Genomic DNA, 20,673 nt, shown 5'->3' on the forward strand with positions numbered 1-20,673 from the left:
ACAAGAAGTTCAGTCTTTCTCACAGCAAAGGCAACATTGTAACATTTTTAGAGCTCTGTTTGGATACTCTGATTTAAGATGTTTGTTTCCAGAATTATGGCCCGCTCCCATTGTACAGAGTGTGTATTTCCCCATGTGTCATTGGTATACAATTGTAAAATGTCAAAATAACTTGACTGTCAATATCACATCTGCTATAAAAGATGCACACTTAGGTATGTGGCCTAAGGTTATACTTTGAAGCAGAGAGTCAACGAGGCAGATAATATTTTTTCATTAAAAATTTGGTAGAGGTTTCAGCTGATAAATATGGAATCGGGAATTATATGCTCAGTTATTTTACATACATCTTTTGCAGTCTTTCTGTGTGGTGTAGCACATGTTTGCATTCATATGTTATTATGAATGTTAGTGTTTTGATAACAAAGACAGAATTTTCAGCACGGTGTGTTTTTATCCCCTAGAGTTGGTCTTATACTACTCAAACCCAGAAGGATGGTGTCATTTTCTCTAAAGATGCTCTGACCTATTTGAAAGTCCCCTGCACCGCTGGCAGACGTTGATGTGTGCCCGGCTTTCACCTCTGAGTTCTCTGGACTCAGTATTGTGTGCCCTTCACAAATGACTTCTGTTCTTCAATCACTTTGAATAAAATGACAGCAGGACCAGAATAGTTTAAGGAAATGTTGGCACACCCAGAAGATATTTTTTTTTTCCTCCACAAAGGGAACAGAGCAAAATTGAAAGAATGTAGTCAATACAGAGGAGCTAGACTGACAGTTGTAGTTTATCAAAAAGTAACTCAATAATGAAAACCACGGAGGGCTCCTTTGCTTCACAGTGTCCATCTACTGGTGCCGTCTACTACCCAAGCCCCCTGTTCTCAGATTTTTAAGTGTATTAACTCACAGCAGTCACTGGGAGGCAGGTACTGTTACTGTCCCATTTTACAGATGAGGAAACTGAGGCGTGGGGAGATGTAGTGCTTTGGAAGCACTCAGCGGCTAGTAACGGAGGAGCCACGACTCTGCTCCGGAGCCACACACATTTACTCCTCCATCCTGCCTCCCTCCTCACTGAGGACCTGCAGTTCACATTAACAACTGTCCTTTAGAGCTTCCCCAACGGTTCAGTGGTAAACAATATGCCTGCAATGCAGGAGACATGGGTTCAATCCCTGGGTCGTGAAGATCCCCTGGAGAAGGGAATGGCAACCCAGTCCAGTATTCTTGCCTGGAGAATCCCATGGACAGAGGAGCATGGGCAGGCATAACAAAGCATCATCAGGCAAATTGATGTGCCTTTTCATGGTTTGGCGGCATCTTTGCTGAAACCTTTCCCCTTGGTTCCATGCACCCAAATTATCTCTCCTTCCTTTTCACTTTACCTGATTACACTCTTTCAGTACTTGGAGAAGAGCAATTAGATATTCTAATTTGAGTTATACCTCAAGATATAAATAGCCTTTAAGGGGAGTATACCTAAGGGTATTTTGTTTCTAAAAAGAAATGAAACAAAGCTTTGATAAATCTATGGAGATGTTTTCAACTGTAGGATCTTCCCATGACTGCCCTCCTCCCCTGAGCGTTGCACAGAGTGGAGAACAGATTCACAGGCCAGAAGGTTCACCAGCCCAGGAACAGGTCTAACATGAGTATTTGGGAGGGAGAACTATAGCCTTTCTACTTGTTGGGTCTCCATGAGATGGTTCAGCTTCCTTAGTAAATAGCCCTCTTCTTGAGAAACATTTTTTATATTGTTGTTGTTCAGTTGCTCAGTTGTGTCCGACTCTTTGCAACCCCATGGACTGCAGCACGCCAGGCATCTCTGTCCCTCACCATCTCCCAGAGTTTGCTCAAACTCATGTCGGTGATGCCATCCAGCCATCTCATCCTGTCATCCCCTCCTTCTCCTGCCTTCAGTCTTTCTTTTTTTCATATATATTGCCATGAAACAATTAGTGCCATAACATGTTTCGCAATTTATATACCTTATTTCATAAGCGTTGACAGTTTTCATGTTTCCAATAATCATTTGTTTCCACTATGATAGGTTAGTAGCGCACTCAAGCTGTATTTTTCCTTAATGTGAAGCTCATGCACTATGGCTGTCCTGCATGACTTCTTAGTGCCCTGGCCACCAAGTTCCCTGACTCTGCTTTCCTCACTGAGGACCGTCCTCGTGGGTTCTATTGAAGATGTCACTTCACACTCTTCTGAGACCACGATCTCTATGAAGTGACCCTGAGGTCACTAGTACTGACCCATTTGCAAACCCCAAAATGTCTATCTTAAATCTTTAGCCGTGTGCACCCAAAGGTTTCATAGTCTACATCCCGGACTGAATGTGTAGCCTGTTATATATCCAGAATGCTGACCTCTTCTCATCATGCAGAACTTAACAAGGTTTCCTTCCCCAGTGAAACTGTACCTCTTTAACTCATAACCGTCTCTCCTTCCTCTAAACCAGGGCTTTTCCTCTGGGTCTGCATGCTCTCACTGGTGTTTACTCCTGTATACCTTCAATTTTGACTTAACGTTTGATATTATATTATTGGTGGAGAATAGAGAGGGAATTAATATCATTTAGCACAGAGTATCTCCTTTAATTGATGCTTTCAAACTGTGGTGTTGGAGAAGACTCTTGAGAGTCCCTTTGGACTGCAAGGAGATCCAACCAGTCCATCCTAAAGGAGATCAGTCCTGAATATTCAATAGAAGGACTGATGCTGAAGCTGAAGCTCCGATACTTTGGCCACCTGATTGGAAGAGCCGACTCACTGGAAAAGACCCTAATGCTGGGAAAGATTGAAGGCAAGAGGAGAAGGGGACGACAGAGGATGAGATGGTTGGATGGCATCACCGACTGAATGGACAGGAGTTTGAGCAAACTCCAGGAGATGGTGATGGACAGGGAGGCCTGGCGTGCTGCGGTCCATGGGGTCACAAAGTGTTGGACACGACTAAGCGACTAAACAGCAATGACATCCCAATTAATTATGATAAACTTGGGAATGAGGTTTCTCTTTACAAATAGTGAAGAAAACCCCAGAGAAGATCAGTAAGTTTCTACAAGTCATGTTTTTAAAGTGATGGAACTCACCTCACATGAGTACTGGATTTGGACGCAGATCTGCCCGATTCCAGCTCCAGGCTGCTCTCCATAAAGGGAGTGTGTCGTTAGTTTACCCTTTCCATTAACAGTTAATGTTAAAATATGAATCCAAGGAAATAAGTAATGTTTTTTCTGAACACACTTTCTTTCTTTTTTTTTCTACTCCCTCACTCCAATGTTCAGCCCAACACTCTTAGCTAGTTCAGTGATTCAGTAGATATTTGTTGCTTTTTTTAGGTGAAATTGAAGAAATATAAGAACTTCTGAGTATAAAGAACCTTAATAAATTTGTGACTAATCCCTGAAAATTATATATGTAGCAAAATTATCTGCAGATGTAAGAGACAGCCAATGCTGCTATCATAGTAATTTCTTCTTAAAGTTGCTTCACAGCATTATCTTCACCTAAATTAATCTTTTCCAGAGCTCTTTAATTCTCCTTATTTGGTTGAGTGTATTAAGATTCATAGTGAATTATCTAATCATGGAGAGTTTCTGTAAAATAATTTGATACTGTACAATTGACACCAATGGTAAAAGCCACAAATAACCCGTTTCTAACTCTGTCTCAATTCCTAAAACTGTGCCAGGGCTTTCTAGGCCTTTCATATATTGCTTGCTTTTCCCAAAATATAATTATTCCCTCTCTACACCTGATAAAAATTATGCCATTTTTACCATTATACAGAAATGTGATAAATGAAAGAGAAATTTTGAAGATGTATTTTAATAGATATTTTGCTCCTTTTTAATCTACCCCCCTGATGTTTAAAAAAAAAAAAAAAAGCCGTTTGAAAAAATTTAGGAGACTCCTTTAACTGGGAATTATTTTTTTTCATTTATTCCACTTCAGGGCATCGCTCATTGACTGCTACAGTTAGGAACACACAAGGCCCGGATAATAAAGGTTAAGTGTGCATAAATTCGAGATCGGCTTACAACTGACCTTTAGCTGTCTTGTTAGCATTTCTGACAGAAACTTGAAATAAGGTTATTCCATAAAATAATTTGATTCTCCAGTCCCAAGTCCAGATTTGTTATTCAGTAATTATTATATTAATAATATCTTCCAGCTAGACCAAACCTTCAGTATCTGTAATAAACAGCAAACCATCAAGATAGTGAAAATGTGACATGTCAATGCAGAGAAACACTGTGGTCCCAAGAGGTCACTAAGCCTCTCAAATCTTGCGCTTCTCACCTTAAGGATAGAAAACTTGCCTTGAGTTTAGGTCAAACTTGTAGATTAACTTGAACATAACTCACCACCATCATAAGTTTGTCTGTTCACCCAGGAGTATAGTCAGTATATTCATTTGTTCATGGAAGACCATTCCTGTTTTCCATTTATACTTGTCAGTAATCTTGTGTAATTGTCTCCATAAAGTCTTATGGGCTGTTAGTTTTGTTACTTCTTTGCGACCCTATACACTGTAGCCTGCCAGGCTCCTCTGTCCATGGGCTTCTCCAGGCAAGACTACTGGTGTGGGTTGCCATTTCCTCCTCCAGGGGATCTTCCTGACCCAGGGATCGAACTTGCATCTCTTTCATCTCCTGCATTGGCAGGCGTTACCTTAAAGGGTTTATTTGCTTCATTTCTTGCTATTTGGAACATTAAAAATACATAAATTTTAATGGCATATAGGGATACTACTGTTTTTAGTTTGCTGATCTTTTATGCAGCAATTTTTCTGAACTCTATTCCTAATTAAACTTGCTTATAGATTCTCTGGGTATGCTATGTGGATAGCCATAATGTCCTCAAACAACGAGAGCTTTTCCCCACCAATCTTTATATGTATTTTATTTTCAGCATTAACTTGAATCTCCAGGACAATGCTGAATAGCAATGATGGTTCACAATCTTCTTGTTTCTTTTCTAAGGATTTCAATGAACTTTTCCATAATTTAAATGTTCCTAAAGTTTCACCATAAAGTATGATGTTTGCTGTAGGTTTTTCCTACAGTGTTTTTATTTTTTATTCTTACTGTAGTAAAATAGTGTTTTTATTTTTTAATGAATGATTTTATCAAATGCTTTAAATTCATTTATCAAACTCATTAAAATAATCTTATTTTTCATCCTTTAAAAATTTAAACATGATGTTGAAATATTCTGATATTATTGTAATATAGCCAATTTGGTCATACTTTTTAACATGCTATTGAATTCAACTTGCCTGTTGTTTTATTTTGATTCAGTGAGATTAGACTGTAGCTATTTGATCTAGTGGCAAGGTTATGCTGGACTCATATAGTGAGCTGTGTAGTTTTCCTTTTTTCTTTATTCTCTAAAGAAGTCTGTATACATGGGCATTTTTCTGTTCTTTTAAGGTTAAGTAGTCTCACTGTAATTCAATTCTTAACATGATGCTATTTCTATAAGGATTTTTCTCTTTGATCTATGAGCAATTTAAACGTGTAAATTTCCAAATATATGGAAGTTAAAAGCTTGGCTGTCTTTTAGTTAATTATTTGTTATTTAATTTTCTTCAAAAAGTTTAACACATGTAGCATAGGTATTTCAGAGTTCCGTGAGACTTATTTTATGGCTTAGTGTTCATTTAGCTTTCTGAACTCTCTCACATGTGCTTAGTCGCTCAGTTGTGTCCGACTCTCTGTGACCCCGTGGACTCTGCAGTCCATGGAATTCTCCAGGCCAGAATACTGGAGTGGGTAGCCTTTCCCTTCTGCAGGGGATCTTCCCAACCCAGGGATGGAACCCAGGTCTCCCGCACTGCAGGCAGATTCGTTACCAGCTGAGCCACAAGGGAAGCCTGTGCTTATAAAGACTGTGTTTTATCTAATTATTGAAGGCAAGTTTTTATATTACATATACTTTAAGTAAACATGTGTCTAAAATTTATTGTCTAAACTTCATATTGAAAAGTAAACAAATTATGATAACAGAAGAATAGAAAAGGAAAGGTAATAACAGGGGAGCAAGCCTTGACATATTAAAATCTATTTAACAATTGTAGTAATTAAAATGGTATTGGTTCATGAATAAAAATTTAAAAAAGATCAGTGCAATAGAATAGAAAGTCAAGAAGTAGGGCTTTATGATAAAGTGGAACTTCTAACCAGTGGATGATTATTAAATAAATATGGTGGAACAACTAGGTAGCCACTTGGAAAAAAGTTGCCATGGACGCATACTTCACACCTACACCAAGAAAAGTTACAAATGTTTTAGTGATTTAAATATAAGGGAAAAAAATCATAAAAGTACTAAAGTAAATAATTATAAATTATATTTTCTAGTTGTTTCTATTCTTTCTGCTACAAAATGGAGGAAAAGTTTTCTAATGATGACTCAAACTTCAGAACCCATAAAAAATTAATAAATTCTAAAACAAAAAATCTTCAAAAAATTGAAGCTTCTGTCATACACAAAGGATAAATCTCCATAATATAAAAAAGCTACTAAAGAAGAAGTTCAATGTAAGTTTAAAAAAAAAAAAGGCCAAGAAATATGAACGTACAATTCACATAAAAGGACATAAAAATGACTTTCAAAAATACCTTTAAAATGTGATTAATCTCACAGTAGAAGAAATGCAAGTTAAAATAACAGAAAAATAACATTTACCTATTTGTTGTTGTTATTCAGTCGCTAAGTCATGTCTGACTTTTTGCAGCCCCGTGAACTGCAGCATGCCAGGATTGCCTGTCCTTCACTATCTCCCAGAGTTTGCTCAAACTCAAGTTCATTGATTTGCTGATGCCATCCAACCATCTCATTGTCTGTCACCCCCTTCTCCTCTTGCCTTTCCCAGCATTAGGGTCTTTTCCAGTGAGTCAGTTCTTCTCATCAAGTGGCCAAAGCATTGCAGCTTCAGCTTCAGCATTAGTCCTTCCAATGAATCTTCAGGACTGATTTCCTTTAGAATGGTTTGGTTTGATCTCCTTGCTGTCCAAGGGACTCTCAAGAGTCTTCTCCAGCACCCCAGTTTGAAAGCATCACTTCTTCAGCACTCAGCCTTCTTTATTTTGCCTATAATATTGTCAAAAATCAAAGTTTGTTGACTTTCTCTTTGGACAGGCAATGAAGAAACAGGTACTCTCATATATTGCTGATGGGAATATAATTTAGTATCACCCTATGAAGCACCACTTGGCAAAGTACATAAATACTGCAAATACAATTTCTCTTCCAGGAATTCTCCTATATCACACTTATTATATGTTTTACTGTACCTTTATTTTCCATCTTTTTCTGACATTATATTTTGAATATACCTCTTATAAACAAATTTGTAGCTGAAGTATATTTTCCCTCTCTTCAGAATCTTTTAACTAGAGAATTTAATCTGTTTACACTTACTATGATTATCTATTTGGATTCATCCCACATATTTTCTTCTCTTCATGTTTTCTCATGGAGGCAGGTGGGATGTTCAGTCAGCCTTTTGTAATGTTGATAGAGCTTTATTCCCTCTCCTATGTTCTTGCTCTTGAAAGTTAATTTTATTTCTATTCTTTCCATGTGTATCTTTTTCGCACTTTAATATGCTGAATTAAGTCTAAGGTTAATCATTTTATCCTCATCCCTGTCAATGCAAAGGCCTTACTCTGATGCAGGTCACTTTTCTCTCATCATCTTTATTTCTTCTTCCTAGTGTCTATAGATCCACTTTTAAATCACTGTAATTAATAATTTTTGCATTTTATAGTCAATGTTTATTTAGTCTTATCAATGTTTTGGAAAAAATGTATATTATTATCTCTTCCATCTCTTCTTTGTCCTCAGTTCACTTCAGTTTTTAATAATTGCTATCGTTTGGTTGAAGTGATAATCCTTGGGTTAAAATAACAGCAACAACAAAATCCAAACAAACAACAAATCGTTCAGTCTGTGTCTTGGTCAAATACATTTAATTTGTTTTATTTTTAAATGGTGATTTAGTTGAGTATTGTATTCAAGATTAACAATTACTGAAACCTTTCAGTACATTGAAAGGTTTTTACCCTGCCTTCTGGCTTCTATTTTATTGGTTAGAAATGTAATTAAAGTCTAATTTTGGTCCTTAATCTATAATCTGCCTTTTGCTTCTAGTTGCTTTTAAATCTTTTCCTTGACTTTGGAGTTTTATAGTTTTTATCAAAAAGATGTCTCGACATGCATGTTTCCATCTGAAAATTCACACTTTTATTTGATTTAGAATAAGTCTCAACCATTATTGCTCCAAACCCCCCTTTCTTCCTACTCTGTCCTCTCTGGAAGTCCCATGAGTCAAATGTGGGAGCGTCTTGGGTTGGGATTTATCTGCGTCTTTTCCGTTGCCTCACCTCCCTGTGCCGATTCTGTGTTGACCTCTCAGTTCTGTGATCCAGACCCCTATTCTCTTTTAATCTGGAACCAGTCTATTCTCCAAGCTGCTATTGAGTTTTAAGGTTAATGATACTATATATTTTCTGTTAAGCAAATATTAGCACTTCCATATTTGCTTTTATCTTAGCCCCAGAAATTTCCTGTCCATGATCTGAAAACATTTTTTCCCCCTTAATTCCTTGACTTTTTGGTTAATTCCTTAATTCTTTTGGGTTTCTGTTTCTCAAGTGAAGTTTTTCCCATCAAGAGCTTTGTCAAACATTAAAATTCCTATTCCCACAAATTTGTGGAAAGAGAGTTTCTGGTCCTATTTTCACAAGTGAGACAGCACATTAAGGTTTCCAGCGAGTGCAGAAGTTTCAGCCTAATTCCCTTCTCTTGCCAAATGCTCTCTTTTCCTAACTCTTGAGATTTTTAAAAGCTCATTCTCAGTCTTATGATGTGATCTGTGTCTGACACAACCTAGGGTCGGGCACTATCATCTCTGTGACTCTGCTTTTTGTCTTTATCTCTACATCTGAGGATTTGCTAACTTCAACTTCAAATTAAATGCATTTTGGTTTTTTTTTTTTAGACTTTGTAACAGTGTAAGGATACACATTATCCCTCCTGTGTGAAATTTCCTTTCTGACACTAAAGAACATTTTTGACATTAAAAGTCTTATTTTTCCAATCATGTACTATTATAGGATTTTAGCTATATATTTGGTATCGTTGAGAAAATGTAGTGAAAGCGTTAGTCACGCAGTTGTGTCTGACTCTTTGCGACAACGTGGACTGTAGACTGCCAACTCCTCTGTCCATGGGATTCTCCAGACAGGAATGCTGGAGTGGTTGCCGTTCCCTTCTCCAGGGGATCTTCCCAACCGAGAGATGGAACCCAGCTCCTGCACTGCAGGCAGATTCTTTACCATCCGAGCCACCAGGAGTTCTTCATCACAAACACATCCGCACACATTTGAAAAAGAGAAGTGCATCTGTGTTTGAAATATGTTATATGTATCATCTGTGTTAGGCGCTCAGTCGTGTCTGACTCTTTGCGACCCCATGACTAGCCCGCTCAGCCCCTCTGTCCATGGGACTCTCCAGACAAGAATACTGGAGTGGGTTGCCATTTACTTCTCCAATATCATCTGTAAACAATGCTTATTTGTGAGGTCTCTTGTGGTGGTTTAACAGTTGCCTTAAGGATTGAAAATAGTAAGGTAAAGCTTTATGTTAGAAATGTCATAAGAAGTCTAGAATGAGGTCATAATACATTAATAGATGAGTACACCTTTTCAGATTTTTGTGATTCTAAGCAAGATTCTCAGTTATTAAAATAGGATTCATAATAACAGATACTATTAATGGTACTTCATTTGCTAATCGAAGCAAGGGTATGGAAAATGTAAGAGTAAGTTTTGATTTGAGTTTTTATTTTTTAATGAGACTCATAACCTCACTGGTTTTCTAATCTTTCAGTGCAGCATTACTTCTTTGCATATTTGTTATGGGGATTTAAAAAAAAACATATTTGATAGAAGAGGTGAAGTTAGAATTGTGTTGCTTTTGACTAAAGGTCACTGTCAGATTTAGAGATCAACTTGTAGATACTATGTGATCTTTAAAAAGTTATAAAACATAAATTTAAAACAGAGAAATTCTGTGAGTAAAATACTTGATATTTCTAGAGTTAATATCCAGGCTGTCATCAATCAGTATTTTACCATGAAATTTTATCTGATATGTTCAAGACAGCCCTTGTTCTTTGTCTCATTTCAAACAGCTTTGAATTCTGGAGTTCTTGCATAAACTTTGAAGAAAGATTCCCGAATTTTATAGTAGTTTGAAAGTTACTATTTTTACAGTAATAGTAAAGAAACATAAATTATAACTTATCTGTTATGAAGAAGTTATCTTAAAAGAAAACTAATTTATATAACTGAAAAAGGTTTATCGCTACATGAACGGTAAAAATGATCTTTTTTAAGTTTGAATGAATAAATGAAGTCGGCAATTTAAAAGACCTCTAAAGGATAGTAGTTGTCATGTGACAAATATACACACGAAGATAAACAAGAGATCTACTCATTTATGTGTAGTTTAAATTTTAATTTTAATCTTGCATTATTCTCAACACCTAGATATTTTAGAAAGATGATCTTGTGTTATTCTAACATATTAATTATAGACCCGCAGTATCTGTTTGTTTTTGATGATACAGTGAAAAAGAGAAACTTTTCCTTCTAAACTTTTAAAGGTTAACAGAACAGCGTATTATTAAACCCTAAATGATTTCTAATGAAATGAGGGTAAGCAGAAGCACAGAGAAGCCTGTGCTGACTGTCTATTAAAATACTCACAAAGTTCCTGAAATATGAATAATCGCTGCAGTCTTAATGGAGAAAACATGGCATTTTATTTGTAGGATACCTAAGGGTGTAGAAATGAACGTGCTTCCTCGCGTCACGGGGTCGGCGTCCGACGCCAGCCCCCATGCGCTCTGCCACGGTTCCCACCCTCGGCTCCAGATACGGTCATTCATCCTCTAGCCTTTGCTCGGCAGCTGAGTACGCTGCTCAAAGAGTTAACCCAGAGGGCAGATTCAAAAGGTCAGAATTAAAATTCAAACACATGCTTCCTGAGAATTCACCTGTTAGGTGCCAAACACCCTTCTAGGCAATGACAAGCTCCCCACACAACAGAGCTTAAGAAACTGCAATGGATAAATGATAAGAACCACGAAGAAAATCAAACAGAGCGGTAGGCAGTGGTAAGAGGGCCTCGGCGAACTGAAATCTGGATGAAAGGGAGCGGCCAGCGACTGAGAGGTCTGGAAAGGAAAGGAAGAGTGCATTCAGAGAGTCTCCAAGGAGGAAGGAGGGGGAGACGGAAGGCATCACGTGTCCAGGGAGCAGCGCTGCAGGAGGGCGGTGGGAAGGGAAGGGACCAACCCGTCAGCGAGGCCCTAGCGGGACCTCGGTCAGGGGCCACAGCAGGTCAAGACCCAGATGGACAGAGAAAGGAAGCAGGAAGGAAAAACCCAAATTGGAGATTAATTAGAGGCTGTTGCAGTAGTCCAGGTAAGGAAGGTTGATGGCTTAGGCCAAGCGGGTAGTAAATAAAACGGTGGAGAAGGGAATGAACTAAACATCTGTTTGGAGAGAGAATCAATCTACCTTCTGATGGATTGGATGAAGGAAGGAAATCAAGGGTGAACACCAGAGATCAGGGCACGCTGTCAGGAGGCCTGGGGAAGACATCGTCATGAGATCAACTGCGCCATGCCGAAGAGAGCCGAAAGGGACCGGAAGACCGGGCAGAGTGAAGGTCACCGGGGACCCAGGTGAAAGCAAGAGCGGTGAAGCCGCAGGGAAGTGGGTTGAAGCGAGAAGGAGGGTAAACAAGCACAGACACCTTTAGTGTGGAAAACAAGGTGAAGATCGTGTGGTAATGAGAAGGGACTCTTCGGATAAGAAGAAAAGTACAGTAGAGCCAAGTCAGATACATCATTTCAGATAGATCATTCAAAACAAAACAAATACGCACAGAGATCCTGACTGCAAATGGAAACGTAAGAGTGTTTCCTAAGGCCTAGGCCAGATTCATCAACTGAAACAACCTTATAATGATAAAGAAGAAACCTTAGAAGATATGTAAACAGGAAAGAAAGTTAGGTGTAGAAAATCACCCTGTGGAAAGTAGCAACACGTCTAGAATTTTAAGAAGTTTTCATCCTCAAAATATGATGGCAAGTTGTTATTCCATTATTAAGACAATAGGTCTGAGTGAAATAGACATGCCAAATAATTGATAAACAGGCCAGAAGAAGAACTTCCAAGAAGAGAATTTCTGATAGGAAAGAACTGCTGTGGTCAGTGTGCTGGGAGGAGTTAAAGACACAGATCATCTTTTTCCTTCCTCTGTCTCTCTCAGTCTTTCGTCCGGTGTTAAGTGAAAGTGAAGCCGCTCAGTCGTGTCTGACTCTTTGCAACCCCGTGGACTGCAGCCCACCAGGCTCCTCCGTCCATGGGATTCTCCAGGCAAGCACACTGGAGTGGGTTGCTATTTCCTTCTCCAGGGAATCTTCCCGACCCAGGGATCGAACGAACCCAGGTCTCCCGCACTGCAGGCAGACGCTTTACGCTCTGAGCCACCAGCTCTCTTTCCTTTTCCTTCCCTTCTCCCTTCTCCCTGTGCTTTTCTTTCTTTTTTAAAACTTTTGAAATCATTTACATTCTTGAAATTTGTCATTTGGTTGCACAGTGTAAAACGGGAGAGGAAAAAACAAACCCAGCTATAAGGTACTTAGAAAAGATACTTTTAAAATACAGGGAATTCTTCTCAATGTTCTATGGTGACATAAATGGGAAGGAAATCCAAAAAAGAGGGGGTATATGTATATGGGTGGCTGATTCACTTTGCTGTACAATGGAAACTAACACAGCATTATAAAGCAACTAGACTCCAATAAAAAATTTTAAATATAAAAATAAAACTTATCAATCTCCATACATTAAATATATATTTATATATAATGTCACATATATATAAATATAAGATCAGAGAAGGAAGAAAGTAAAAGGATAGAAAAAGGTATAGTAGATAAATTAGTGATAGCAATATCATTATTCAATTAGACTAAGACAAACTGCATTAATAATGATGAAGACAGAGGCAAGAGGATAAAGGGAGATTACAATAATGCTGAACTTTGACGTTCCAGACGAAAAGCCTAAGAAGTAGTATCATGTCCTGCAGCCAGCCTGCTTGGGTTTGGATCCCAGTTCTATCACTAACTAGCTGCAAACCTTAGGCAAATTATTAAACGTCTCTGTGCCTCAGTTTCCTCATATTGAAAAGTAAGATGCCAATAATACCTGCCTCTTGGAGCTGTTGGTCCTCCCAGCCAGCTCAGTGGTAAAAAACTGACCTTCCAGTGCAGGAGACGTGGGGACAAGTTCGGTCCCTGGGTCAGGCAGATCCCCTGGAGGAGGACATGGCTACTCACTCCAGTGTTCTTGCCTGGAGAATCCCGTGGGCAGAGGAGCCTGGAGGGCTACAGTCCACGGGGTCGCAAAGAGTCGGACACGACTGAGCGACAGAGCCTGTTCGTACTTAGAGCTTTTATGAGGATTAAGTGAACTAGTACACATAAGTATTCACAGTAGTGTTTGGTACCATAAAATGACATTTTTATTGGTGCTGTTGTTGAAGTTGGAGTTGTTCCTCCAAATCATACCCCAAAAAAATCAACAAAATTCCAAGGAAAAATGGGCATGTCAGTTATCTTAGTGGGATATTTTTAAATTACTTCAATAAGATAAATACAGTTTTTAAATGTTTGAGAAAGCTGTGACATAGATGCAGTGAAATATTTATACAGGCTATTTTTTCTTTAAAGTCATCACACACCAAAATGTAAGTAAAACAATCCATATGACAAAACTACAAAATTGAAAGGAAAAAGTAAATGAAAAATAACATTCAGAGACCAAAAATGAAGATGACAGACATTAGCCAGACATATATTAAAATACAAAGTCTTAGCTCATATTAAAGTACAACATGTAATGATTTGCTCCTTTATAAGAGACATATATAAAAATGCAACAATGGGCTTAGAAAGATATAGCAAAAAGTGAAAACTATAGTACAGGTGACACGTTATAAAATTAGGTTACAAGGTAAAACTGCAGACAATAACACTGTACATTTTGAAGCTGAATGATGTATTGATTTTTTTAATTGTGAAAAATAGCACTCTAAAATGTTTTCAAATACCCAAAAATCCTTGAGAAGGTTAGTATTAAATACAGATTTCATAAACTTTTACCATGAATAAAGCAAATTTTAGTCATCCAAGCAATACAAAGTAAAACATATCTGATATACCTCCATTTAGGGTTTATTTTCCAAGCCCTACTTCCAAAAGGACATGAACATTCAAATCTTGAGTCCTTTCTTCCTTAGTTAGCCGGGTAATTCACGAGCAGTCTGGAGACAGACCTCCCACTTGGGGAATCTGAGGACATTTGATTCACCCAGGCTCATGGTAAGCACTCAGAAGTGTGGAGGAGTTGTTATTTGTTATTCACACCAGGGGCAGGAAGGATAGACACTCCAGAATTCTGGGCGAGAACTGGAGGCTCTGAAAACTTCCTAATGTAAAAGGGTTTCTCTGAGGTCCTGATGGAATCCTCACTTAATTACAGTGATAATTGGAAGCTGGGTACTTTCATAAGGACTTGAAAACTGGGGAAATTTGCACCTCTTCCTGGGAACACTGCATCCTTTGCCCTGTAGGTGTATTATATCCACAATCCTAGTCTATTGGCTTCTGTCCATCCATGACCTCACCACCCCTTCTGTCACCCGCAGGTACTAAGTCAGCTCATGGATATTCTAGACAGTAGAGGATCTGGACTAGAACAAATCTACATGTGAACAGCTCCCGACATACCACCTCTTTTCTCTCTTCTGCAATTTTTGTTCCCTTTCCTTCTGGTGCTTGATACAACTGCAAAGGTCTGGACAGGAGGTCATGTAGGCATTATTGAGAGTAAAGTACATAGAGTTGGAAAAGTGATATGTCTCTGCCCCCAGAAGAAACAGACCAGAGATTTGGGATATTTTAACGTTGATGGTCTATTTAAGTTCAGCCCAGTGTCTGTCTTTCCCATTTTTTCTCGATGGCCCCAACATTCTACTTGACATCCAGCTCCAGGAGACATCCATGGGATCATATTTTACCCCTCACTTTCATATTTGCCAGGTCCTGAAAAGACATACCTCTTAAGATATATTAATGTGCAATTAGATTCTTGTTTTTAGAAATTCAGGTGCTAATCTCTTCTCAGCTATTTTTTCCCCCATTTTATATCTTTTCAGTATACATACCTGGACTTCTTGAACCCCTTTTCACTATTGCCTTTGTACCAAATGGTAGAAAAAAATTAACCTAGGAACCACCCCCCCCCAAAATACTAAAATGCTCCCAATGTAGATTATGATTTTAATCTGGTAAGATTTAAATATCAGTGATTTTAACCTCATTTCTAGATTAAAGACATGACTGTATACTTCTGGTCATTAGATGAGCTGGTTACTGAAACCTTCCTGAAGTTCTGAAGAACTTACTTCTCCTAAGTTGGTGACAGCTTCTCAGTTGGCCCAGCCACGCTTTGCCTCATTTTTGTTTTCACATGACATTATTTTTTTTCTCTCTCCTTTCAGGTAGAAATTGAGAAGCTGGATTACCATCATTATCTGCCTCTGTTTTTTGATGGGCTCTGTGAAATGACATTTCCCTATGAGTTTTTCGCTCGGCAAGGAATCCACGACATGCTGGAACACGGGGGGAACAAGATTCTTCCTGTCATTCCACAGCTCATTATCCCGATAAAAAGTAAGTGAACAGGTGAAAAAAAGCATCACTCAGTTTATATGCTGCCACTTGCTGACAACTCGCTAATTAAGCAATAAAACCCAATGGACTGAGGTTTATCCCCAGGTTTTGCAGGAATTTTTATAAACTGACTTTCGGGGCCAGAAACTCCAGATCTCCTGAAGCGTCCCATCAGGTCTCCTCAAGTCCCAGTGGCCAGGCCCGGCCCCCACGGGGCCCCAGACTCTGCCTGCACTGGGGCTGCCGACCTGCCCGCCTGCGGCTGCTTCTGCTTTTGTCCGTGCTGCTGAGTGAAAGCAGGGATCAGTGCCCCCGAGCAGCCCAGGGGCAGAGGAGAGCCCACCCCTTCCCAGCCAGGGCTGCCCCAGGCATCCACCCGCTGGATCTGGGCCTGGCCGCCCCACGGCACACGGGATGAGCACGTCCGTGCTTCCCCACCCCTAGTTCCACTCACTGGAGGCTCCAGGATGGACCACTGCCTGGGCTGATGGACAGGACGCCTGCCTGGTCTCCGGATACGGGCACTCCCACCCTCACCATCTCAGGGGTAGTCTTGCCATGTGGTGTGGTGAAAACGAGAACAAGATAGTTGAAGACAGGATCGTTTCTTTCCCACAGTCTGGATTCCTTAGTCTGACCCGTGGCCCTGTTCGTTGATCTCACTAAAGTGTCACTAGGATTCCATATTTTGAGGCAGTGCTTCCATCACTGCCTAAATCAAGTCAGCTTTAAAACTTGCTCTCATGTCTTTCTCTAAGAGATCCATGACTGACCACTCCCAATTTCCGCCAAGATATAGAAAGTGAAACCAAACAAGAGGACTTTGCTGCCTGCTGTGAAAACAGTGTGGAAGGGAAAATACTCTTCAAAAGAAAGTGTTAGTCACTCTGTTGCATCTGACTGTTTGCAACCCCGTGGACTGTAGCCCACCAGGCTTCTCTGTCCATGGGATTCTTCAGGCAAGAATACTGGAGTGGATTGCCATTTCCTTCTCCAGGGGATCTTCCCAGTCCAGGGATTGAACCCAAGTCTCCCGCATTGCAGGCAGATTCCTTACTGTCTGAGCCAACTTTTTAAAAACCACTTTTTGTTTCCACCCATGCATCAGCTGAGTGAAGGGGCTGATCTTTAAAGACCCTCTGGAAGGATATATAATCCTGAGTTATATTGAAACCTTTTCCAGAAGTGATTTATTCTTTCCAACAAGTCATAATTTTTAAATATGTTAAATCCTAGTTGAAATGCTACATCTTCTAAAAATGATGTACCAGTTTTATTGGTAAACACAAAAGGCCCAGAACATTCTACCCAGGAACTATCTTGAAAGTACATTATCCTTTCCTCCTGCACCCATCAGAATGGCTGCAATTTCCAAAATCTGTTCTTTTCTTGACAATAAACTATTCACATTGGAATCTCTGCCTTCTCAGCAGTCTCCTCCTCGTAGCTCTGATGAAAACACTGAAGGGCAGAAAGATTCTAAGTAATACTTTGGTTATACCATTTATAAAATATTATGCCATTTACAAAACATCCCAAAATAGCATATTGTAGGCCAAGGTGGAAGGATTTTCAATCTTATTTGATCTGAGTGTTTTGAAAATAATTCAGTGAGTTAAGAGAAGTGATGTGTTCTAAGTACACGACCACACCCAAAGGTCATTTACTGCTGAGTGAAAACATGAAGAACGCAGTAAACGTGACCTGTCAGGGAATAGTCACTTTCAGCAGTAAAGAATCCACCTGCCAACATGCGCGAGACTCAGTTTCCAACCCTGGGTCGGGAAGATCCCCTCGAGGTGGAAATGGCAACTTGCTCCAGTATTCTTGCCTGGAGAATCCCAAGGACAGAGGCACCCGTCGGGCTTACAGTCCATGGGGTTGCAAGCAGTTAGACACAACTTAACCGCTAAACAACCACAGCACGTAACTATTAATATGCATGGATTTGATCATTTAAGGTTCCAGAAGCAATGGCAACCTGTCTCGGGAGATATCCTTGTTTGCCATCCTGGGCTTCTGCAGTTATACACTTACCCTGAAACCTCACTCGGCTTGCTTTTCTCAATTTGTCTGCTTCACTGAAAGGCAAACTTCTCTCAGCAAAGAATAGTGATTAACTCTGCAAGATCAGGCACAGTCCCAGCACAGTATGAAAGACATTACGTACATAAGCCACATGTTTCAGGTTGAATTCTGAAAGGAAGCTCATCAATCCAGAAGCAGGATGATGCACATAACTGGGCAATTCATCATGGCCTTATGTACCTTATTTTCAGACCACACTACTAGGAAAATTTTGACTCATTCTGGGGACAAAAATTAACCTCACCACCACCACCACCAGCTAGAAGTACTTTAACAACTTTTCTTGAATTCTAATTCAGATATAATGAATATCTCTGAAGGCAAAGCAAAAATATATCAACTCCCTGTGAAGCTGTAAATGGGATTACCTGCCTATCTATGTATAGAATCTGGGGTTTATTTCAACTAAATAAAAGGTTGATAATACTGTAAGGAGAAATGGACACATTCAGAGTCTCTACACTTTCTAATATAAAAAGAGATAAGACATTTCACTGCCTTCTTTCTCCTTGGGTCAAGATCCCAAGTGGGGTCATCGAGTAATAATGGGAACAGTGCACATTCAGTTAATACATTTCTCCCTTTATGATGCTTTATGGCATCACTATGGGTGTTCCCCTTCCCCCTCCCATTGTCTCATTTCCACCTTTTTGAGTTATTCTGGGTAAAAAAGTACAAACAATCCCAGTACAGAGTATTCGGTGTTGGCCATGGAGCGTTGATTGCTGAGAGCAACATCAAAACATTGTGGGCAAGGATGAAACGGGAAGGACCCTCTGAGCAGTCCAGACTGTGCACCGTAGACGTCTATGCACTCCATCCAGTGAAGAGAACGTAAATCCATCCGAATCCGGCAGAGCAATCCCAGGAAGAAGTCCCTGGAAACTTAGCCTTGTGAATGCTGAAGGGGATTCTCCTAGCCACGGGGGGACCAGGAGGCTCCAAGAGCAACCTTCAGACTCGGGGTTGAGAACTCTCTCTCTTCAACCAAAGCAAGAACAGGAACAATAACCAGCCACATGGGGGCCAATCAAAACAAGTTGCTACACACAGGGAAGAAAATATGAGTTATCACAGGAGAAAAAAAAAAAAAAACAATACCTCAACGACATTTTGCCTAGGATCCAGAAGAAACTGGTACAAATGTGTTTGACATCCTCAGGATTCAAGAAGATAAGGGAGAAATTCACAAGAGGAGGCCTGACTCACATGAAAATAAGCCAATGCTGAGTGAGAAAAGGAAAACTGAAAACATTACAGCAGAATTAACATTCCCCACAGAGGCACAGAAAATCATCAACCGTAGAACGTGGAATGGTACACGCAGACCAGCGCCTTAAGAACCACCCTTAGGAAAGACAAGGATGACAAGCAACGTGAAGGAAGAGCAGAAAGTGGAGAACAGAGGACACCTGCGGAAGCTCAGAGTTACAGGAGGTCCCCAGGGGAATCGTCAAAACAACCAGAAAAGAGATGATAGTGACATAGTGACAGAGGGGATGGAAAGAAGTTTTCAGAGATAAAAAGTGGCCCTTAATTTGCAGGTAGAAAAGGTTCATTACAATGAGAAGCATCTGGAGAGGGGGAAAAAATGGTACACACAAAGAAATAACAATAGCACAGGCTAAGACATTTTTGTAAGAGTAAATTCCAGAGAGCAGTGAGAATCGGAGGAGAGATAACTGATGTGCATTTACTCCTCTGAGTAAAAAGGCGTGGTTAATAAACTGAATGAAAATTGGTTTTAAAAAAAAGAAGGAGTAGGAGAAGAAGAAGAAGACTGACGGACTCAGTGAGCGTAATGCCCACCTGTCCTTCATGCAAAAGGTTACCGTGGATGTGCTGTAACTCTGAGAGTAAAGCCAAGTTAAGAACCCAAAAATGAGGATGTCACAGTTTGAAAAGCAAGTTGCATTAAGTCACTAAATCTAGGGTTAGGTTTAAATAGTTGATGGAAAAGAGTTTCAAAACTGCATGAAATGTCAAATAATTATTTTGTATATAACATGGCAACAACAACAACCAAAAAAATATCCAGAGAATTTGGGTATAAACCTTCAGAGTCAATGGAGAAGATAAAAGTATTTAAAGAGTCTGTATTTTAAAAGAATGAAATTGAGTAGGCAGCAAGGAAGTGCTTAGAGCCAAAAGCAAAAAATAAGGTTAAAATGTGAAAGCAAATACATCAGCTATGAATATTAAATTTCAAATTGGTTTGTGAAAAACAAAATCTGAATATAAGCTCTCTTTACGTATGAAAGCAAGTAACACTTAAGTGTTTAAATTAAAAGCTATATTGGGGGAAAAAGAAGGCAGGAGTAGTTAGTTTAATTTTTTTTTTTTTTAGAAAAGTAGAATTTAATGAAAAGTTCCATGTGTGTAAAGAGGATGAATTTACATTGACAAAAATATTCACAATAAAGATGCTGTTGTCATGACCCTCTGGGCTGTGTAAACAATGACATCGTGTTCTGGAAGGACAATCAGCTGCTAGACTGATATTTTGTGCTTCTGGAAGAAGAGAAACCTCTTGACTGAGAGACAGTAAGAGGCTGGTCCTTCCTCCATGGCCTGACCTTGGGCCCTAAAATCTGTGTACAATCTTTACCAAACCAAGGGGACTGCCTACCTTCTAAAGCAACACTTCCCGGCTTTCCCGCACACATGAATTGTTTACAGGCCCCAGGATAATAAAGGTTCCACAATCAGTAGATGTGAAGCAGACCTGAGATGCCACATTTCTAAC

General features: G+C 39.5%; 1 protein-coding gene across 2 annotated transcripts in view; it reads left to right on the forward strand.

Moving 5' to 3' along the window:
• Nucleotides 1-20,673, forward strand: part of PACRG (parkin coregulated) — a 505,425-nt gene that overhangs the window by 238,830 nt on the left and 245,922 nt on the right. For both annotated transcript variants that reach the window (XM_043888529.1, XM_043888530.1), the window contains exon 3: nucleotides 15,668-15,839. In XM_043888529.1, the coding sequence (XP_043744464.1) occupies nucleotides 15,668-15,839 (172 nt within the window). The remainder of the gene's footprint in view (nucleotides 1-15,667; nucleotides 15,840-20,673) is intronic.

The sequence above is a fragment of the Cervus elaphus genome, chromosome 26 (assembly GCF_910594005.1).
Source record: "Cervus elaphus chromosome 26, mCerEla1.1, whole genome shotgun sequence".
NCBI classification, from domain to species: Eukaryota; Metazoa; Chordata; class Mammalia; order Artiodactyla; family Cervidae; genus Cervus; species Cervus elaphus.